This window comes from Anomaloglossus baeobatrachus, chromosome 1 (genome assembly GCF_048569485.1).
Source record: "Anomaloglossus baeobatrachus isolate aAnoBae1 chromosome 1, aAnoBae1.hap1, whole genome shotgun sequence".
Classification (NCBI taxonomy): domain Eukaryota; kingdom Metazoa; phylum Chordata; class Amphibia; order Anura; family Aromobatidae; genus Anomaloglossus; species Anomaloglossus baeobatrachus.
The window spans coordinates 677,860,750-677,881,067 of record NC_134353.1 but is presented as its reverse complement, the minus strand read 5'-3'; the positions used below and the strand labels follow the sequence as shown (position 1 = coordinate 677,881,067).

General features: G+C 44.7%; 1 protein-coding gene across 3 annotated transcripts in view; it reads left to right on the top strand.

Moving 5' to 3' along the window:
* Positions 1 to 20,318, top strand: part of LOC142248742 (retinol dehydrogenase 12-like) — a 119,466-nt gene that overhangs the window by 81,880 nt on the left and 17,268 nt on the right. For all 3 annotated transcript variants that reach the window (XM_075320072.1, XM_075320071.1, XM_075320070.1), the window contains exons 3-4: positions 4,649 to 4,891; positions 19,370 to 19,672. In XM_075320072.1, coding sequence (XP_075176187.1) covers positions 4,649 to 4,891; positions 19,370 to 19,672 — 546 coding nt within the window. The remainder of the gene's footprint in view (positions 1 to 4,648; positions 4,892 to 19,369; positions 19,673 to 20,318) is intronic.

Genomic DNA, 20,318 nt, shown 5'->3' with positions numbered 1-20,318 from the left:
AGTATTTGAGTGTAAGTGTTTCTGCAGGACAACAACCCAAAACATTCGTCGAGATTGGCACAGAAATGGCTCATTGACAATGTCAAGATAATCATCTATAAAATGAAAGTAGTCTCATGCTCAAAGCTGTAGTTGCAAACACAAAGAAAATATACAAAAAAAAATGACTTGTGAGTTTGGCCAAAGTCTGTACATAAATTGACCATTCGCTGCAACTAGTATTCTAATCCAAAGCTGCTTTCACAATACTGATGGTCATTAGTGGAAACAGTCAATAAGCTGGTTATTGAACAGTGCTGAAGTTAGAGTCCTCCGTCTAAGGCCCCTTTCAGACATCCGTTTTTTGCCATCAGTCACATACCGTCAAAATGTGAAAAAAAACTGATCCAGTGCTGGATCCGTTTTTTTCTCATTGACTTGTATTCGCAACGGATTGCAGCGGATGGCCTCACATTACATTTGTCATATGACGGATCTTTCGAAAAATGTGATGGAGACAACGTCCATAGTAACAGTTTTGTGTACGTCGAAAAAACGGACTGCGACGGATCCGTCGCCATACATCATTTGTTGTATTGGAAACCTATAGACGTAGGATCCGTCGTCATTTGTTGTATTGGAAGCCTATGGACGTAGGATCAGTCGTCATCTGTCAAATGACGAATCCGTTGTCTGATTCCGTTTTTGATAACCGAGCATGCCCAGAAGTGTTGTAAAATCATTGCTGGTCAGGAAAAAATGGTACAACGGATCCGTTTTTTACAGGATCTGTCGCATGAGTTTTACCACAATCTGCGACGTATCCGACGGATTGTGACTGATGCAAAAAAAAAACTGATGTGTGAAAGAGGCCTAATTATTGCACAGAGCTTGTCCTATTCCAATTCTTCAGAATGCAAATCTCCCAGCAAGTTGTGTTTGCCATTGTAAGTATTGGCCCTCAGGTAATACTGGGAGATTTCAGCCCTGAGACCATCAGGATTGTAAATTCAGCTTGGAGCTGTAATGCAGGCGGTACCTTCGAATCCACAATGTAAGGCATTTACAAATATACTTGGATCTCTATGTACAGTTTTGCCTAAAGGTTTTAAGACTGACACAATTTGGGTTTTCACAAAGTTTGCTGCCTTAGTGTTAATTTTAGTTTTGTTTTTTTTTTGTTTTAGTTTGATGTTTCTATAGTTATTGAAGTATAATTATCAGTATATCCTAAGTTTGTTTTTTTTTGTTTGTTTGTTTTTTAACCACTTTACCATAATTCTCTGTTTTTATTTGTCAACCTACTTTTTGAGCATTGGCCACAGGTTCTTAATAGGATTGAGATCTGGGGAGTTTCTTTGCCGTGGACCTAAAATTTAAATCTTTTTTTTTTTTTTTTTTTTTTTTTTTTTTTTTTACAGAGCCACTTGGTTATCACTTTTGCCTTGTAATCATGCTGGAAAAAGCAATGTTCATCACCAAGTTGCTCCTGAATCATTTGGAGGATGTTTAGATACCTTTCTTTGTGCATGGCAATGTTCTTAGGCAAAATTGTGAGTGATTCCACTCCTTTGGAGGAAAACAATGTCCCACATGAATGATCTCAAGATGCTTTACTGATGTCCTACAGAAACAGGACCCATAGTAGCGCTCTCACCTTTTCCTCCCTGGACAATCCTTCTACATGTCCCAAATTGTTTAAATTGTACTTCATCAGAGAAAATTACTTTACCACAGTACTCTGCAGTCTAATCACTGTACTTGCAGAATGTCAGTCTGTCCTTCACCCCTTCAAGACATTTCATGTAAGTTTACATCATGGTCGGAAAAGAGCTCCCGCAAAAAAAGATGTAAATATACATCATGGCGATCATGCGGGCACAGTGGCTTTGCCTGCATGATCGCCGCTGGGAGCTCGGCTTAACTTATAGCCGACCTCTGGGTCAGCCAGCTACAGCAAGGTTATACTATGCCAGAAGCGTGGTCTTAAGAGGCTTCTGTCAGTACAGAAATGACAGGTATAATGTATTGCAATAGATTATACCAGCAATCTCAAAACGTTTTGCCATGACTGTAGACACATTTGGTGTAAAATCGAGTAGGACATATACATTCAGTAAATAAAGGATTGGCTTTCGCCTCTTTGGTTTTTTAGTACCTGGGTCATTTCCTTATCTGTGGTATTGAGCTGTCCCATACGGTGAGTTGTCGGGCAGCAGAGGAATAGGTGGCATTAACCAAAATGCTATAAGCCCGTATCCCACAGTAATACAGTGGCTTGCAGAAGTAAATCAAGCCCTCTAGGCATTTTTTCATGTTTTGTTACCTCACAACCTGAAATTTCATTGGGGTTTTTGAGGGTTTGCATTAGTTCATGTAAATTAAATGCATACAACTGTGAACATTTAGTTTTCTATTTTTATTTTGAAGAAAACAACAAATAGGACAATATAACTGAAAACTTCAATGTGCATAAATATTCACCTTCCTAAAACCAGTACTATATAGAGCCTCTATTTCTGGCAATTACAGCTACAAGTCGCTTTGGATAAGTCTCTATGAGCTTTCCACATCTTGTCACTGGGATTTTTCCCCATTCCTCAAGGCAAAAACCTCTCCAGCTCCTTCAATTTAGATGGTTTCCTCTGGTGAACAGCATTCTTCAAGTCTGACCACAGATAAGGTCTGGGCTTTGCCTAGTCCACTTCTATACATTTACATACTTCCCTTACCTTAAATCACTCAAGTGTTGTTTTAACAGTATACTCTGGGTCATTGTCTTGTTGGAAGGTTGGAAGGTGAACCTCCGTCCAAGTCTCAAATCACTGACAGAATGGAACAGGTTTTTCTCAAGAATATGCCTGTATTATTCACCATCCATCTTCCCCTTTTCCCTTGTCCTTGCTGCTGTAAAATATCCCCACAACATGATTCTGCCACAACCATGTTTCACTATGGGGATGGTATTCTTGAGGTGATGAGCAGTGTTTTGTTTGGTGCCAGACACAGATTTACCTTGGTGGCCAAAAAGTTCAATTCTGGTCCCCTCTGACCACAGCACTTCCCTCCATACATTTGGGGAGTCTTTCTCAAACTCAAAACGAGCCGTTTTTTGTTGTTTTTTTTCTATTTTTGGCCACTTTTCCATAAAGGTCAGCTCTATGGATTGTATGGATTTTTGTGGACGGATACAAGAGTCTCTGTTTGGGAACCCTGTAGCTCCTTCAGGGTTACATTTGGTCTCTGTGCTGCCTCTCTGATTATTGCCCTCCATGCCCAGTCTGAGAGATTTGGTGAGTGGCCCTTTCTTGGCAAGTTTGTTGTGGTACCATGTTCTTTCCATTTGATGATAATGAATTTGATGGTGCTTGGTAGGGATCCTCTGAGATTGGGATATTTTTTAGAACCGAACCCTGATTTGTAATTCTCAACAACTTTGTTTCTGACATGTTTGGAGATCTCCTTGATCTTCATAATGTTTGGTTAGTGGCACCTCTTGCTTAATAGTGTTCCAGCCTCTGTGGCCTTTCAGAAAAGGTGTGTATATACTGATAGACCATGTGACACTTAAGGCTGCTTTACACGCTACGACATCGCTAAAGCAATCTCGTTGGGGTCACGTAATTTGTGACGCACATTCGGCCGCGTTAGCGATGTCGTTGCATGTGACACCTATTAGCGAATTTGAATCGTTGCAAAAACGTTCAAAATCGCTAATCGGTGACATCCCCCCCCCTAATCTCGATTATCGTTGCTGCTGCAGTAACAAAGTTGTTTGTCGTTCCTGCGGCAGCACACATCGCTTTATGTGACACCGCAGGAACGAGGAACCTCTCCTTACCTGCGTCCACCGGCAATGAGGAAGGAAGGAGGTGGGTGGGATGTTACGTCCCGCTCATCTCCGCCCCTCCACTTCTATTGGGCGGCCGCTTAGTGACGTCGCTGTGACGCCGAACGAACCACCCCTTAGAAAGGAGGGGGTTTGCCAGTCACAGCGACGTCACTAGGGAGGTAAGTAGTATGACGGTTCTGAGCGATGTTGTGCGCCACGGGCAGCGATTTTCCCGTGTCGCACAACCGATGGGGGCGGGTACGCATGCTAGTGATATCGGTAACGATATCGCAGCGTGTAAAGCGGCCTTTAGGTTGCACAAAGGTGGACTTACTTTCACTAAGCGTGTGACTTATGAAGGTAATTGCTTGCAACAGAAATGTTTAGGGTCTTCATTGCAAAAGAGGTGACTACATATGCACATGCCAGTTTTTGGTCCCATAAATTTCAATTTATGCCTATAGTTTTCTCACCTCACTTCGCCAACTTAGACTATTAAGTACTGATGCATCACATACAAATTGGAATGCAAAAATGTTTTAACACAGGTTGTAATATAACAAAATTGGTAAAAAGCCATTGTGGTTAATACTTACACACTTATTGCTAAATAGACGGGACATGAGCAGTGAACCCAGTGCCACCATCTATAGCAATGCTCACAGTATCTGGTTTGCAGTATTTACCAGAAGGATTCATAAGAAAGTATCATGATGAGAGGAGATTGAATGAGGGAAGAAAGCTCCGGGATTACACATTCTGGCCAGCTTTTAATTATGCATTTTTATAAAGCTCGTCACATCACTGGCTTCTCATTTTTGTCTTGTTAAACATTAGGTGGGGCATCAGGAGTTGGGAAAGAAACGGCCATTGCCCTGGCAAGGCGTGGCGCACGTGTCCATATCACAAGTCAAGATGACCATAAAGGGGAAGCTGCTCTTCAGGACATCAAAAAAGAAAGTGCCAGCATGAATGTCCGCTTCTGGAATCTAAATCTGGCGAATCTGCAAAGCATCCGCAACTTCTGTAAGGAGTTTCTGAAGAATGAAAGCCGTCTAGACATTCTTATCAACAATGATGGTAAGTAACAGTGTGGGGTAACTAGCCTCACACTTCTACGAGTCACTGAGGAAACAGCACTAACGGCAGGAAAGGGGACAAGGTGCAGCTCTATATTTCCAGTATGCACGGGGCTGTATTACAGCTACTTTACAAGATATTTCTCCTCTCAGCTCTGTATTTCCAGCATGCACAGGGCTGTATTAGAGCAACTTTACAATAGATTCCTCATCTCAGTTCTGTATTTCCAGCATGCACAGGGCTGTATTACAGCTACTTTACAATAGATTCCTCATCTCAGTTCTGTATTTCCAGCATGCACAGGGCTGTATTAGAGCAACTTTACAATAGATTCCTCATCTCAGTTCTGTATTTCCAGCATGCACATGGCTGTATTAGAGCAACTTTACAATATAGTCTTCATCTCCGTTCTATATTTCCAGGATGCACAGGGCTGTATTAGAGCAACTTTACAATATAGTCTTCATCTCCGTTCTATATTTCCAGCATGCACGGGGCTGTATTAGAGCAACTTTACAATAGATTCCTCATCTCAGTTCTGTATTTCCAGCATGCATGGGGCTGTATTACAGCTATTTTACAAGATATTCTCCATCTAAGCTCTGTATTTCCAGCATGTACAGGGCTGTATTCGAGCAACTTTACAATAGATTCCCCATCTCCGTTCTATATTTCCAGGATGCACGGGACTGTATTACAGCTACTTTACAAGATATTTCTCCTCTCCGTTCTATATTTCCAGCATGCATGGGGCTGTATTACAGCTACTTTACAAGATATTTCTCCTCTCCGTTCTATATTTCCAGCATGCATGGTGCTGTATTACAGCTACTTTACAAGATATTTCTCCTCTCCGTTCTATATTTCCAGTATGCAGGGGACTGTATTACAGCTACTTTACAATAGATTACTCATCTCAGTTCTGTATTTCCAGCATGCACAGGGCTGTATTAGAGCAACTTTACAATATAGTCTTCATCTCAGTTCTATATTTCCAGGATGCACAGGGCTGTATTACAGCTATTTTACAAGATATTCCCCATCTCAGTTCTGTCTTTCCAGTATGCAGGGGACTGTATTACAGCTACTTTACAAGATATTCCCCATCTCAGTTCTGTCTTTCCAGTATGCAGGGGACTGTATTACAGCTACTTTACAAGATATTCCCCATCTCAGTTCTGTCTTTCCAGTATGCAGGGGACTGTATTACAGCTACTTTACAAGATATTCTCCATCTCAGTTCTGTCTTTCCAGTATGCAGGGGACTGTATTATAGCTACTTTACAAGATATTCTCCATCTCAGTTCTGTATTTCCAGCATGCACAGGGCTGTATTAGAGCAACTTTACAATAGATTCCTCATCTCAGTTCTGTATTTCCAGCATGCACAGGGCTGTATTAGAGCAACTTTACAATAGATTCCTCATCTCAGTTCTGTATTTCCAGCATGCACAGGGCTGTATTACAGCTACTTTACAATATAGTCTTCATCTCAGTTCTATATTTCCAGGATGCACAGGGCGGTATTACAGCTATTTTACAAGATATTCCCCATCTCAGTTCTGTATTTCCAGCATGCACATGGCTGTATTAGAGCAACTCTATAATATAGTCTTCATTTCAGTTCTATATTTCCAGGATGCACAGGGCTGTATTACAGCTATTTTACAAGATATTCCCCATCTCAGTTCTGTCTTTCAAGTATTAGAGCAATTTTACCATATATTCCTCATCTCCGCTCTATATTTCCAGGATGCAGAGGGACTATATTACAGCTACTTTACAAGATATTTCCCATCTCAGTGCTGCATTTCCAGTATGCAGTGGGGCTGTATTAGAGCAACTTTACATGATATTCCCCATCTCAGTTCTGTATTCTGTATAAGGGCAGAGATCGGCAGTACAGAAGTGGCCTCCTTTTGTTCCCCCTCGCTCATAACATTCAGTAGATTCTTTTCCACCACTTGTTTTTGGTCCAGTGGAGGATTTAGATCCAGATATGAGGAGAGAAAGGATAGCTAGGAAACGTAACATGGTAGAGCAGATCCTCCAGATGTGATGCTCTAATGGCTCTCATTGTACCATCCAGTAAGTGTATAGGGAAATGACATCAGTTACTGTATTTTCCTTTGAAGATTGACACAAGTCTTCAATACAGCGGCAGTAGCAATATGTGTAGTTATATATAAACCCATAACTGAAGCAGCGTCGAAAGTATTGTGGATCTCATAGACAATCCTTCTTGGCTTGTAAAGAGCATCATCTCCCAAAACGTGACTAGAAATGACTAATGCAGCTGCAAAAAGCCTGGAAAACAGGAGCAAAGAAACCCATTTAAAACAGTATGCTGGCCTCTCATTTTACTTTATTGGCCAAAAGGCATCATGTGCCTGTGATGACCACATGGTGCCTGTTGTCAGATTGCAGTAAAGTAGCCATTCTTTTACATTTATACACTTCCCTCCCTATTTCACATGTATGGATCTGGTGGTAATAACTGGCGTTTACGTTATACAGTGGGTACGGAAAGTATTTACACCCCTTTTAAATTTTTCACTTTGTTTTATTGTAGCCATTTGGTAAATTCAAAAAAAGTTCTTTGTTTTCTCATTAATGTACACTCTGCACCTCATGTTGACAGAAAAAAAAACAAATGTAGACATTTTTGCAAATTTATTAAACAAGAAAAACTGAAATATCACATGGTCATAAGTATTCAGACCCTTTGCTCAGTATTGAGTAGAAGCGCCCTTTTGAGCTAGTACAGCCATGAGTCTTCTTGGGAATGATGCAACATGTTTTTCACACCTGGATTTGGGGATTCTCTGCCATTCTTCCTTGCAGATTCTCTCCAGTTCCGTCAGGTTGGATGTGAACGTAGGTGGACAGCCATTTTCAGGTCTCTCCAGAGATGCTCAATTGGGTTTAGGTCAGGGCTCTGGCTGGGCCAGTCAAGAATGGTCACAGAGTTGTACTTAAGCTACTCATTTGTTATTTTAGCTTTGTGCTTGGGGTCATTGTCTTGTTGGAAGATAAACCTTCGGCCAAGTCTGAGGTCCAGAGCACTCTGGGAGAGGTTTTTTTCCAGGATATCTCTGTACTTGGCCGCATTCATCTTTCCTTCAATTGCAACCAGTCGTCCTGTCCCTGCAGCTAAAAAACACCTCCATAGCATGATACTACCACCACCATGTTTCACTGTTGGGACTGTATTGGGCAGGTGATGAGCAGTGCCTGGTTTTCTCCACACATACGCCTAGAATTCTCACCAAAAAGTTCTAACTTTGTCTCATCAGACCAGAGAAATTTATTTCTCATAGTCTGGGAGTCCTTCATGTGCTTTTTTGCAAACTCTATGCGGGCTTTCATATGTCTTGCACTGAGAAGAGGCTTCTGTTGGGCCACTCTGCCATAAAAGAGGAGGGCTTGTGGAGGGCTGCAGTGATAGTTGACTTTCTGGAACTTTCTCCCATCTCCCTACTGCATCTCTGGAGCTCAGCCACAGTGATCTTGGGCTTCTTTTTTACCTCTCTCACCAATTCTCCCACGATTGCTCAGTTTGGCTGGACAACCAGGTCTAGGAAGAGTTGTGGTGATTCCAAACTTCTTCCATTTAAGGATTATGGAGGCCACTGTGCTCTTATGAACCTTGAGTACTGCAGAAATGATTTTGTAACCTTGGTCAGCTCTGTGCCTAGCCACAAATCTGTCTCTGAGCTCCTTGGACAGTTACTTGGATCTCATGATTCTCATTTGGTCTGACGCACTCTGTGCTGTGAGGTCTTATATAGACAGGTGTGTGCCTTTCCAAATCAAGTCATATCAGTTTAATTAACCCCTTCACGACCTTTGACGGATCTAGCCGTCATGGTGCCCTGGTACTTAAAGACCCATGACGGCTAGATCCGTCATGGCGGAATCGCGGCACCAGAGCACCGGGCACCGCGATCGGTTTTAAAAAACTGTAGATTCGGGAAGGAGAGGACTTGTACCTGACCTCAGGAGGGGTGGTGTCTCCTTCCCGGACCTACGGAGGCTGTGATTGGCTGAACGGCGTTCGTCAGCCAATCACAGCCAGTGTTATGTTTCAGCCATTGAAAATGGCTGAAGCATTGAAATCCAGCTATGTCAGTGCAGCTGCAGCACTGGCCATTGGCTGGAGCTCAGTGAGCTTTACTGCACCCGCCCCCAGCTCTGATTGGAGAGATCGGCCTTGTGACCGATTTCTCCAAGCAGCACCGTGCCTCTGGAACCGGGTGAGCTTGCTGTAGGAGATCGCTCTCCTTAGCTTCTCCCTCCGTGGAATCTGAGGAGAGCGATCCCTGCAGGCGCCCATCTGTGAGTCACAGCCCCCGATCCACCGCTGCCCTGCTCCATGTGCTTCGCCCCTGCTCTCCCACTGCGCCCCTGCATGTGACGCCGCTACTCAGCAGTAAGAGCAAGCGGCGTCAGATGCAGGGGGTGGCGCAGCAGGAGGAGAGCGTCACGGCGGCCGCTGCACTCTCCCCATCAGCCGCTCCACCGCCCCAGCATCTGCCGTCCCCTCTCCCCATCAGTCACTGCTGTCGCCCCATCTGCTGCTCACCGCCCAGCATCTGCCGTCCCCTCTCCCCATCAGTCACTGCTGTCGCCCCATCTGCTGCTCCACCGCCCAGCATCTGCCGTCCCCTCTCCCCATCAGTCACTGCTGTCGCCCCATCTGCTGCTCCACCGCCCCAGCATCTGCCGTCCCCTCTCCCCATCAGTCACTGCTGTCGCCCCATCTGCTGCTCCACCGCCCAGCATCTGCCGTCCCCTCTCCCCATCAGTCACTGCTGTCGCCCCATCTGCTGCTCACCGCCCAGCATCTGCCGTCCCCTCTCCCCATCAGTCACTGCTGTCGCCCCATCTGCTGCTCCACCGCCCAGCATCTGCCGTCCCCTCTCCCCATCAGTCACTGCTGTCGCCCCATCTGCTGCTCCACCGCCCCAGCATCTGCCGTCCCCTCTCCCCATCAGTCACTGCTGTCGCCCCATCTGCTGCTCCACCGCCCAGCATCTGCCGTCCCCTCTCCCCATCAGTCACTGCTGTCGCCCCATCTGCTGCTCCACCGCCCCAGCATCTGCCGTCCCCTCTCCCCATCAGTCACTGCTGTCGCCCCATCTGCTGCTCCACCGCCCCAGCATCTGCCGCTCCCCTCTCCCCATCAGTCACTGCTCTCGCCCCATCTGCTGCTCCACCGCCCAGCATCTGCCGCTCCCCTCTCCCCATCAGTCACTGCTCTCGCCCCATCTGCTGCTCCACCGCCCCAGCATCTGCCGCTCCCCTCTCCCCATCAGTCACTGCTCTCGCCCAATCTGCTGCTCCACCGCCCAGCATCTGCCGCTCCCCTCTCCCCATCAGTCACTGCTCTCGCCCCATCTGCTGCTCCACCGCCCAGCATCTGCCGCTCCCCTCTCCCCATCAGTCACTGCTCTCTCCCCATCTGCCGCTCCACCGCCCCAGCATCTGCCGCTCCCCTCTCCCCATCAGTCACTGCTCTCTCCCCATCTGCCGCTCCACCGCCCCAGCATCTGCCGCTCCACCGCCCCTGCATCAGCCACCTCACTCCCCCATCAGCCTCTGCGCCCCTGCATCTGCCACCTCATTCCCCAATCAGCCTCTGCGCCCTTGCATCTGCCACCTCACTCCCCCATCAGCCTCTGCCCCCTCCCTTATCTGCTGCCTGCTCTCTCTCATCCCCTTAATCCTCTGCCCCCCCCCCCCCCTCCCGGATCTGCTGCAATCCTGCTGCCTAGATGCATTCTGTAAGGTAGCTATCCCCAATCTCACCTCCCACTCCCCTTCCACCCTTCCCCTCGCCCCCCCTTCCTCCGCCACTCCTGCATCCGTTGTGCCCGCACCCATCCTCAACCGCTCCTCCATCCGCCACGCCCTCCCATCCTCCGACGTGCCCCCTCACCAATCCTCCGCCCTTGGCTCCTCACCCATCCTCCGCCGCTCCTGCATCCGTTGCGCCCTCTTCTATCCTCCATCCATCTTTTTTCCATCCCACCTAGTCCCCCCCCTTTTTGCAGTACATCTGTGCGTTCGTCCTAATTTTTTTTTCTGTAAACTAAGAAAGAAATACAAATAAACTTAGTTTAGGGCCAGTAAAATTATACTGTAGTAATCATCAACTACAGTATTTTTTACTGAATATTGTAAGGGTCAGCCCAGTGCCACACATGAGAGCGATGCTCGAGTCTCACACCGCATCATCCGGCACGGTCGCTCTCTTCCAGACAGGAGTGTGCGGCTGTGTCGGGTGATGCGATGCGAGATTTGTGCATTGCTCTCACGTGTGGCACTTGCCTTAGTGTCAGTTGCAGGTGCATATATATTTTTTTTTTTACTGACGTCTCTATTTTTTATTATGCCAAACTAATATTTCTTTGTATTGGGGGGGGGGGGGTCTAGTTTCCAACATGGGGTCCCATGTGGGGGAGCTCCACTGTTTGGGCATATCAGGGGGATCTCCAAACGCGACATGGTGCGGCTAACGATTCCAGCTAATTTTCCATTTAAAAAGTCAAATGACGCTCCTTCCCTCTGGAGCTCTGCCGTGCGCCCAAACAGTGTTTTTCTGCCACATATGAGGTATCAGCATACTCAGAACAAATTGCCCAACAAATTTTGCAGTCCACTTTATCCTGTTACCCCTGTACAAATTAAAAAATGGAGCCTAAAATAACATTTTGTGGAAAAAAAAAAGTACTTTTTTGTTTTTATGCCTCAATGTATGAAGCACGTGAGGGTTCAAAGTGCTCATTACCCATGTAGATTTATGCCATGGGGGTTTAGTTTCCAAAATGAGGTCACTTGTGGGGGAGCTCCATTGTTTAGGCACCTCAGGGGGTCTCCAAACGCAACATGGCGTACGCTAATAATTCCAACCAATTTTGCTGTGAAATGGCGCTCCTTCCCTTCTGAGCCCCGCTGTGTGCCCAGACAATTACTTTCCACCACATATGAGGTACCTGTGTACTCAGGAGAAATTGCACAATACATTGTATGGTGCATTTTTTCCTGATACCCTTGTGGAAAAAAAAGCTACCTGGTTGAAATAACAATTTCATGGTAAAAAAAAAATATATATATTTTCACGGCTGAACGTTCTTAACTTTTGTGAAGCCTCCAGGGGTTCAAAGTGTTCAGTAAACATCTAGATAAATTCAATGAGGGGTCTAGTTTCCAAAATGGGGTCACTTGTGGGGGAGCTCCATTGTTTAGGCACCTCAGGGGGTCTCCAAACACAACATGGCATCCACTAACGATTCCAGACAATTTTGCGTTTGAAAAGTCAATTGTCGCACCTTGCCTTCCGAGCCCTGCTGTGCGCCCAAACATTTGATTTCCACCACATATGAGGTATCTGTGTACTCAGGAGAAAATGCACAATACATTTTATGTTGCAATTTTTCCTGATACCCTTGTGAAAAAAAAAGCTACCTGGTTGAAGTACCAATTTCGTGGTAATTTTTTTTTTTTTTATTTTCATTGCTCAAAGTTATTAACTTTTGTGAAGCCCCCAGAGGTTCAAAGTGCTCAATAAACATCTAGATAAATTCCATGAGGGGTCTAGTTTCCAAAATGGGGTCACTTGTGGGGGAGCTCCATTGTTTAGGAACCTCAGGGGGTCTCCAAACGCAACATCACATCTGCTAATTATTCCAGACAATTTTGCTTTCAAAAATTCAAATGATGCTCCTTCTCTTCCGAGCCTTGCCGTGCGCCAAAACAATTGATTTCCCCCACATATGAGATATCGGTGTACTCAGGAGAAATTGCACAATTAATTTTATGGTGCATTTTTCCTGATACCCTTGTGAAAATGCTAAATTTTATGGCTAAAGTAACATTTTTGTGTAAAAAAGTAAAATTTTCATTTTTTCCTTCCACATTGCTTTGGTTGCTATAAAGCTCCTAAAGGGTTAATAAACTTCTTAGATGTGGTTTTGAGCAGTGTGAGGAGTGCAGATTTTAGAATGGGGTCACTTTTGGGTATTTTCTGTCACCTCGGCCTCTCAAAGTCACTCCAAATATGATGTGGTACCTAAAATATTTTTTTTGTAAATTTTGTTGGAAAAATGAAAAATTGCTGATGAACTTTGACCCCTTCTAACTTCCTAACGGAAAAAAATTTTGTTTCGAAAATTGCGCTGGTGTAAAGTAGACAAGTGGGAAATGTTACATAGTAACTATTTTGTGTGACATATCTCACAGATTTATGGGCATAAAATTTCAAATTTTGAAAATTGCGAAATTTTCAAAATGTTCGCCAAATTTCCAAACTTTTCACACATAAACGCAAAAAATATCGGCCTAAATTTACCATTGACATGAAGTACAATATGTCACGAAAAAACAATCTCAGAATCGCCAGGATCCGTTGAAGCGTTCCAGAGTTATAACCTGTCAAAGTGACACTGGTCAGAATTGCAAAAAATGGCCGGGTCTTTAAGGTGAAAACAGGCTGGGGGCTGAAGGGGTTAAACACAGGTGGACTCCAAAGAAGGAGTAGAACCATCCCAAGGAGGATCACAAGAAAATGGACAGCGTGTAACTTAAATATGAGTGTCTGAGCAAAGGGTCTGAATACTTATGACCATGTGATATTTCAGTTTTTCTTGTTTAATAAATTAGCAAAAATGTCTACATTTCTGGGAGTTTTTTTGTCAATATGGGGTGCAGAGTGTACATTAATGAGGGAAAAAAATGAATTATTTGAATATACCAGATGGTACAATGAAACAGTGAAAAATTTAAAGTGGTCAGAATACTTTCCGTACCCACTGTATGCCGTACTTACAAATGACATTAATTTTCTTCAATAACACACATTGTCCACTAGATGGGGCTAGAGGATTTGCTGCAGTGACCTCAGGCACATGCAGAACAGCGCTGCCTCTCCTGTGCCATAAGGACACCGTGTATTTGGTAATTACTTGTGCTTTCAGTATACAAATATAGGTAACAGCAGAACAATGCAATACCGTGCTCTTCACAGACATGAATTTAAAGATATGTATACATTTATATGTGTGTATATATAAATTATATGTATGTATATGTCAGATTCATGTGCCCCGTCCTCTCCTACTAAGGGGGAATTGAAATTAAGGTGAGGGCTGCACGGCGGGACAAAAATCCTTATGTTGCTGCGGCAACACAGCAAAGTGCAGATGAGTGGGGTTGTATTGCCTTCTCTTGGGACAACCAAGTTTGTTTGTCGAGGTTGCAGCCACGTACATCCACATTACGCTGCCATGTAGCAGCAGCACAGAGACCTCTTCGTCTGCACGATCTGGATTGTGAACAAAGTCAAGAAATTGCAATTTTTTTGCCAAAAATCTCACAATGTTTATAATAAGTACAGTTGGAATTTTTAGTGCTGGAGTGCACATTTAGTGCTGGCTTTTTGTTTTTTCTTCATTGAATTGGTCGGTGGTTGACCTCCACCTTGCTATGCACCCCAATTTGGGATGTATTCCACCTGTCTAGATTTTGGCGGTTGGTGACTGTTCACATTAAGTCATCAGGCTTTGTCCACAGGCTATTTACTTCATGCAGCATTTGCTTGGACCTGTCCCGCCCACAGCCATGACTCATGGGTACGGGATTGAAATAGACCAGGTGAGTGCTGCTAAGAGCAGTTCTCCTATTCATATGTGAGGCCGTTTGGCACATTTTATAAAAATATTTTAGTGTTAGGACTGCCCCAAATGAGATTTGCCGTGACGTGGCGAGGTAGCTCAAGAAATTGCAATTTTTTGCCAAAAATCTCAAAATTTTTATAAGTACACTTTGGAATTTTTAGTGCTGAAGTGCACATTTAGTGCTGGCTTTTTGTTTTTTCCCTATGTACAATGTCTATAGACAGTGAGCTGCTAATCCCATCAGGAGGCGTATTGGACCAGGACTCCTGTAGCTGATGTAATCCCAGCAATGATAATCTCCTGAAGCTAAAACAAACATTGCAAGTAAAGCTGGTGTCACACATAACGACGACGACAACAACGTCGCTGCTACGTCACCATTTTCTGTGACGTTGCAGCGACGTCCCGTCGCTGTCGCTGTGTGTGACATCCAGCAACGACCTGGCCCCTGCTGTGAGGTCGCCGGTCGTTGCTGAATGTCCAGCTTCATTTTTTGGTCGTCACTCTCCCGCTGTGACACACACATCGCTGTGTGTGACAGCGAGAGAGCGACGAAATGAAGCGATCAGGAGCCGGCACTGGCAGCTGCGGTAAGCTGTAACCAGCGTAAACATCGGGTAACCAAGGGAAGACCTTTCCCTAGTTACCCGATGTTTACGCTGGTTACCAGCCTCCGCTCTTGCTGCCAGCGCCGGCTCCTGCACTGTGACATGTGGCTGTAGTATGCATCGGGTAATTAACCCGATGTATACTGTAGCAAGGAGAGCAAGGAGCCAGCGCTAAGCAGTGCGCGCGGCTCCCTGCTCTCTGAACTGTGACATGTAGCTGCAGCACACATCGGGTTAATTAACCCGATGTGTGCTGCAGGAGAGCAAGAAGCCAGCGCTAAGCGCGGCTCCCTGCTCTCTGAACTGTGACATGTAGCTGCAGCACACATCGGGTTAATTAACCCGATGTGTGCTGCAGGAGAGCAAGGAGCCAGCGCTAAGCGCGGCTCCCTGCTCTCTGAACATGTAGCACAGCGACCTTATGATCGCTGCTTCTGCTGTGTTTGACAGCTAAGCAGCGATCATAACAGCGACTTACAAGGTCGCTGTTACGTCACCGAAAATGGTGACGTAACAGCGACGTCGTTGTCGCTGTCGTTTAGTGTGACACCAGCTTAAAAATACAGTGTGATAAGAGTTTCATCTCTGAAATCTGTGTTTTAAACCCCCTGCAGCATGCTGTCTTCAGATTACATGACAAAAACCTAATGATCAATTCTCTTTACTAGAACTATCATGAATGAATGAAAGTGTTAGTTTGTATGCGAGAGCCATTCTTTCGGTCCAATAGAACTGAATGGAGCATTGGTCAAGCATACAGATCACTGCTCCCTTTACGCATGAGACTTTGGGATATTCATTCTGTTACATTGTTGTGCATTCCAGCGGTGGGACACCAAGTGATTATAGATTTCTCATCTATCTTGTATATTAACACCTTCATTTCTCCAAACAGGCATATTTTAACACCCTCATCACCTCTCTAGCCAACAATCCTAAACGACTCTTTGATACTTTCCATTCCCTTCTCAGACCAAGAGTTCTGGCCCCAACCACCAACCTCAGGGCAGATGACCTGGCCAATTATTTTAAAGAAAAAATTTACCATATACGCCAGGAACTTTCCTCCCAGCCTCATAACACCACACATTGTCTGCCCTCCTACACTTCATCTAGCTTATTTTCACTCTTTGATCCAGTCACAGAAGAAGAAGTCACCAGGCTCCTCGCATCTTCTCGCCCTACTACCTGCACCAGTGACCATATTCCCTCACATCTCCTTAAATCTGTCACCCCAGCTGTCATCACTCACCTAACTAAAATATTCAATCTCTCTCTCTCCTCTGGTGTCTTTCCCTCCTCCTTCAAACATGCCAGCATACACCCATTACTTAAAAAAAACATCCCTGGACCAAAATTGTGCTGCTAACTACACACCTGTCTCTAATCTCCCATTCATCTTAAAACTCCTGGAACGCCTGGTCCACTCCCGTCTAATTCGCTATTTGTCAGACAACTCTCTCCTTGACCCTCTACAATCCGTTTTCCACTCCTTACATTCTACTGAAACTGCCCTTACTAAAGTCTCTAATGATCTACTTACAGCTAAATCGAATGGTCACTACTCCCTGCTGATCCTCCTGGATCTCTCTGCTGCATTCGATACTGTGGATCACCAGCTCCTCCTAACTATGCTCCGCTCTATCGGGCTCAAGGACACCGTTCTTTCTTGGTTCTCCTCTTACCTCTCTGAACGCTCATTCACTGTATCCTTTGCCGACTCCTCTTCCTCTCCTCTTCCCCTTACGGGCGGGATTCCTCAGGGTTCAGTCCTAGGCCCCCTCCTGTTCTCTCTATATACAGCCCCTATTGGACAAATGATCATCAGATTTGGTTTCCAGTACCATCTCTATGCTGATGACACCCAACTGTACACATCTTCTCCTGACATCACCCCTGCACGATTACAAAATACTACCGATTGTCTGTCCACTGTCTCCAACATCATGTCCTCCCTCTATCTAAAACTGAACCTATCAAAAACTGAACTTCTTCTGTTTCCTCCCTCTCCTAACCTTCCGAAACCCAATATTACTATTTCTGTTTGTGGCTCTACCATGACGCCCCAGCAGCACGCCCGCTGTCTTGGGGTTATATTTGACTCCTATCTCTCCTTCACTCCCCACATTCGTTCACTTGCTCGTTCATGTCACCTCCACCTCAAAAACATCTCTAGAATTCGATCTTTTCTTACCGTTGACTGCAAAAACTCTTAGGGGTTCTTTGCACACTACAACATCGCAGGTGCGACGTTGGTGGGGTCAAATCGAAAGTGACGCCCATCTGGCGTCGCTGTCGACATCGGAGTATGTGAATCCTTTTTACTACGAATAACGAGCGCAAAAGCTTCGAAATCGTATGATCGGTGTAGCGTTGGTCATTTCTATAATTTCGGAAGGACCGATGTTACGATGTTGTCCCTCGTTCCTGCGGCAGCACACATCGCTGAGTGTGAAGCCGCAGGAGCGAGGAACATCACCTTACCTGCGTCCCGGCTGCAATAAGGAAGGAGGTGGGCGGGATGTTTACGTCCCGCTCATCTCTGCCCCCCTGCTACTATTGGCCGCCTGCCGTGTAACGCCGCACGACCCACCCCCTTAGGAAGGAGGCGGTTCGTCAGCCAGAGCGATGTAGCAGGGCAGGTAAGTGCATGTGAAGCTGCCGTAGCGATAATTTTCACTACAGCAGCTATCACAAGATATCGCAGCTGCGATGGGGGCGGGGACTATCGCGCTCGGCACCGCTACCATCGGCTTGCGATCTCGTAGTGTGCAAAGTACCCCTTACTGTCGCTCTCATTCATTCTCGCCTGGATTATTGTAATTCTTTACTAATTTGTCTCCCTGTTACTAAACTCTCCCCTCTCCAATCTATTCTGAATGCCGCAGCCAGGATCATTTTCCTCTGCAACCGCTTCACTGATGCCTCTGCTCTTTGCCAGTCATTGCACTGGTTGCCTATCCGCTACAGAATCCAACGTAAACTTATCACTCTCACTCACAAAGCTCTCCATGGTTCCGCACCACCCTACATCTCCTCCCTTATCTCTGTCTATCACCCCACCCGTGCCCGCCGCTCTGCTAATGACTTAAGACTGACATCCTCAACAATTCGAAACTCCCACTGCCGTTTTCAAGGTTTCTCACGAGCTTCGCCTATGCTCTGGAACATACTACCAAGAGCAATCCGATTAATTCCCAACATCCACACCTTTTAAGTGGGCTCTAAAAACGCACTTCTTTAGACTAGCCTATCACCTCACTGCCCTGATCTAATCTAGACTCTTTCTGCTCTTCATAACAAAAAATGTACTTCCAATTCTTGTCCCCTGTACCTGTATAAATTCTGGCCAATGACTGGTTCATGCAGCTGATTTTGAATCCCTTATTAAAGCGATGGCTGGACCATATATGACCAGCTTTTCTCCTCCCCATTCACCTTTTGTGCCTCCCCTATTTCCTCGTAGACTGTAAAGCTTGCGAGCACGGCCCTCACTCCTCCTGGTATCTTAATTTTGTTATTTTGCATTGTCTCATATTGTCTGTACATGTCTCCTCTGAATTGTAAAGCGCTGCGGAATATGTTGGCGCTATAGAAATAAAACTTTATTATTATTATTAAGTGGAAAGCCCCCATTAAATTTGTATTCTACACCAGCTACACTTTATCTCAGCTTTCCAGCTGAAATAGTTTTGCATTGTACTTGTCTTGAATACCTATTGTACCATTGCTATGTTTTAAAACATACTTATAATGTTTCGATTTTGCTTAAAAAAATTGTTTAAAAGAACAGAAAGTCCTCAGTGGTTGATACCTTTTAATGGCTAACTGAAAAGATGGTAATAATAGCAAGATTTCGAGACTACTCGGGTCTCTTCATCAGGCATGGTACAACACAAAATCTGAAGAGTCACATATTTATACACAACAGGACATAGAATAGTGCAGTAAATATGTGACTCTTCAGATTTTGTGTTATACCATGCCTGATGAAGAGACCTGAGTAGTCTGGAAAGCTTGCAATTATTACCATCTTTTTAGTTAGCCGTTAAAAGGTATCAACCACTGAGGACTTTCTGTTCTTTTAAACAATTTTTTTTATCTCTACTGGCTAACACGGTACAAAGATATATTTTACTTGTATCGACTTTGCTTGTATTTTTTGGTCTTAACTAACTTATTGTGATTGACAGGCGTGCCAGCGGTGTTAGCCTGGACAGAGAATGGGTTCAGCATGTGCTTCGGGGTCAACCACCTCGGTCCTTTCCTTCTCACCAATCTTTTGCTAGAAAGGTTAAAAAATTGTCCTCCAAGCCGCATTGTTAACATCACTTCTAACGTTCATAAATATCAAAAGCTGGACTTCTCTGACTTAAACTACAACATTGTGCCACTGTTTACCTACTGCCGGAGCAAGCTGGCAAATGTCTACTTTACCCAGGAGATAGCGCGACAGATGGAGAGGCATGGAGTCACCGCATGTGCTGTTCACCCAGGTCAGGAAATGTTTCTAATGCTCTTACCATCTACAGTGCTGGGTTTATGTTTAGAGCCATCAGTTATTATTCAGGTCATGAAAACCCCCCCATGTAAAACCTGTGGCCTAGCACAATGACCATTTATGTGACTGATGTTACTGCTAGTCCTACATACATCATTTAGTTATCCCAAGCAAGCTGTTACACATGAGACATCAGTACATAAGTTTAGTAAAAAAAAAACTGTTAAGTGTTTTTCAGTCAACAATACACACAAAATGCCCTTACGGGTTCGTTCACACTGGCGTATAAAACATTGGTCCCATTCTTATCCAGAAAAGTGAGACAAGTGAAATCTGTGTTATTCCATATGTCATGCAAATGTGTGATTTTTATTTATTTTTTTATTATTTATATATTTTTTCTTGCCTAGCCTTTTGTATTCCATCCGTATGCAATGTTTTTTTTCTCAGCAGCTATTATTAATTTACAATCATTTACAGTGTCCTGTGCTACAGAATGGTAATGTATCCGTAAAAACCTGATGCCACTAGGATGGTCCGTGTGGTATCCATTTTTTTTCCTCTCACCTATAGAATTGAATAGGCGAGTCTTTTTCGATTTATGCATTCACTCACCGCATGCAGCGTTTTTTGTTTTTTAT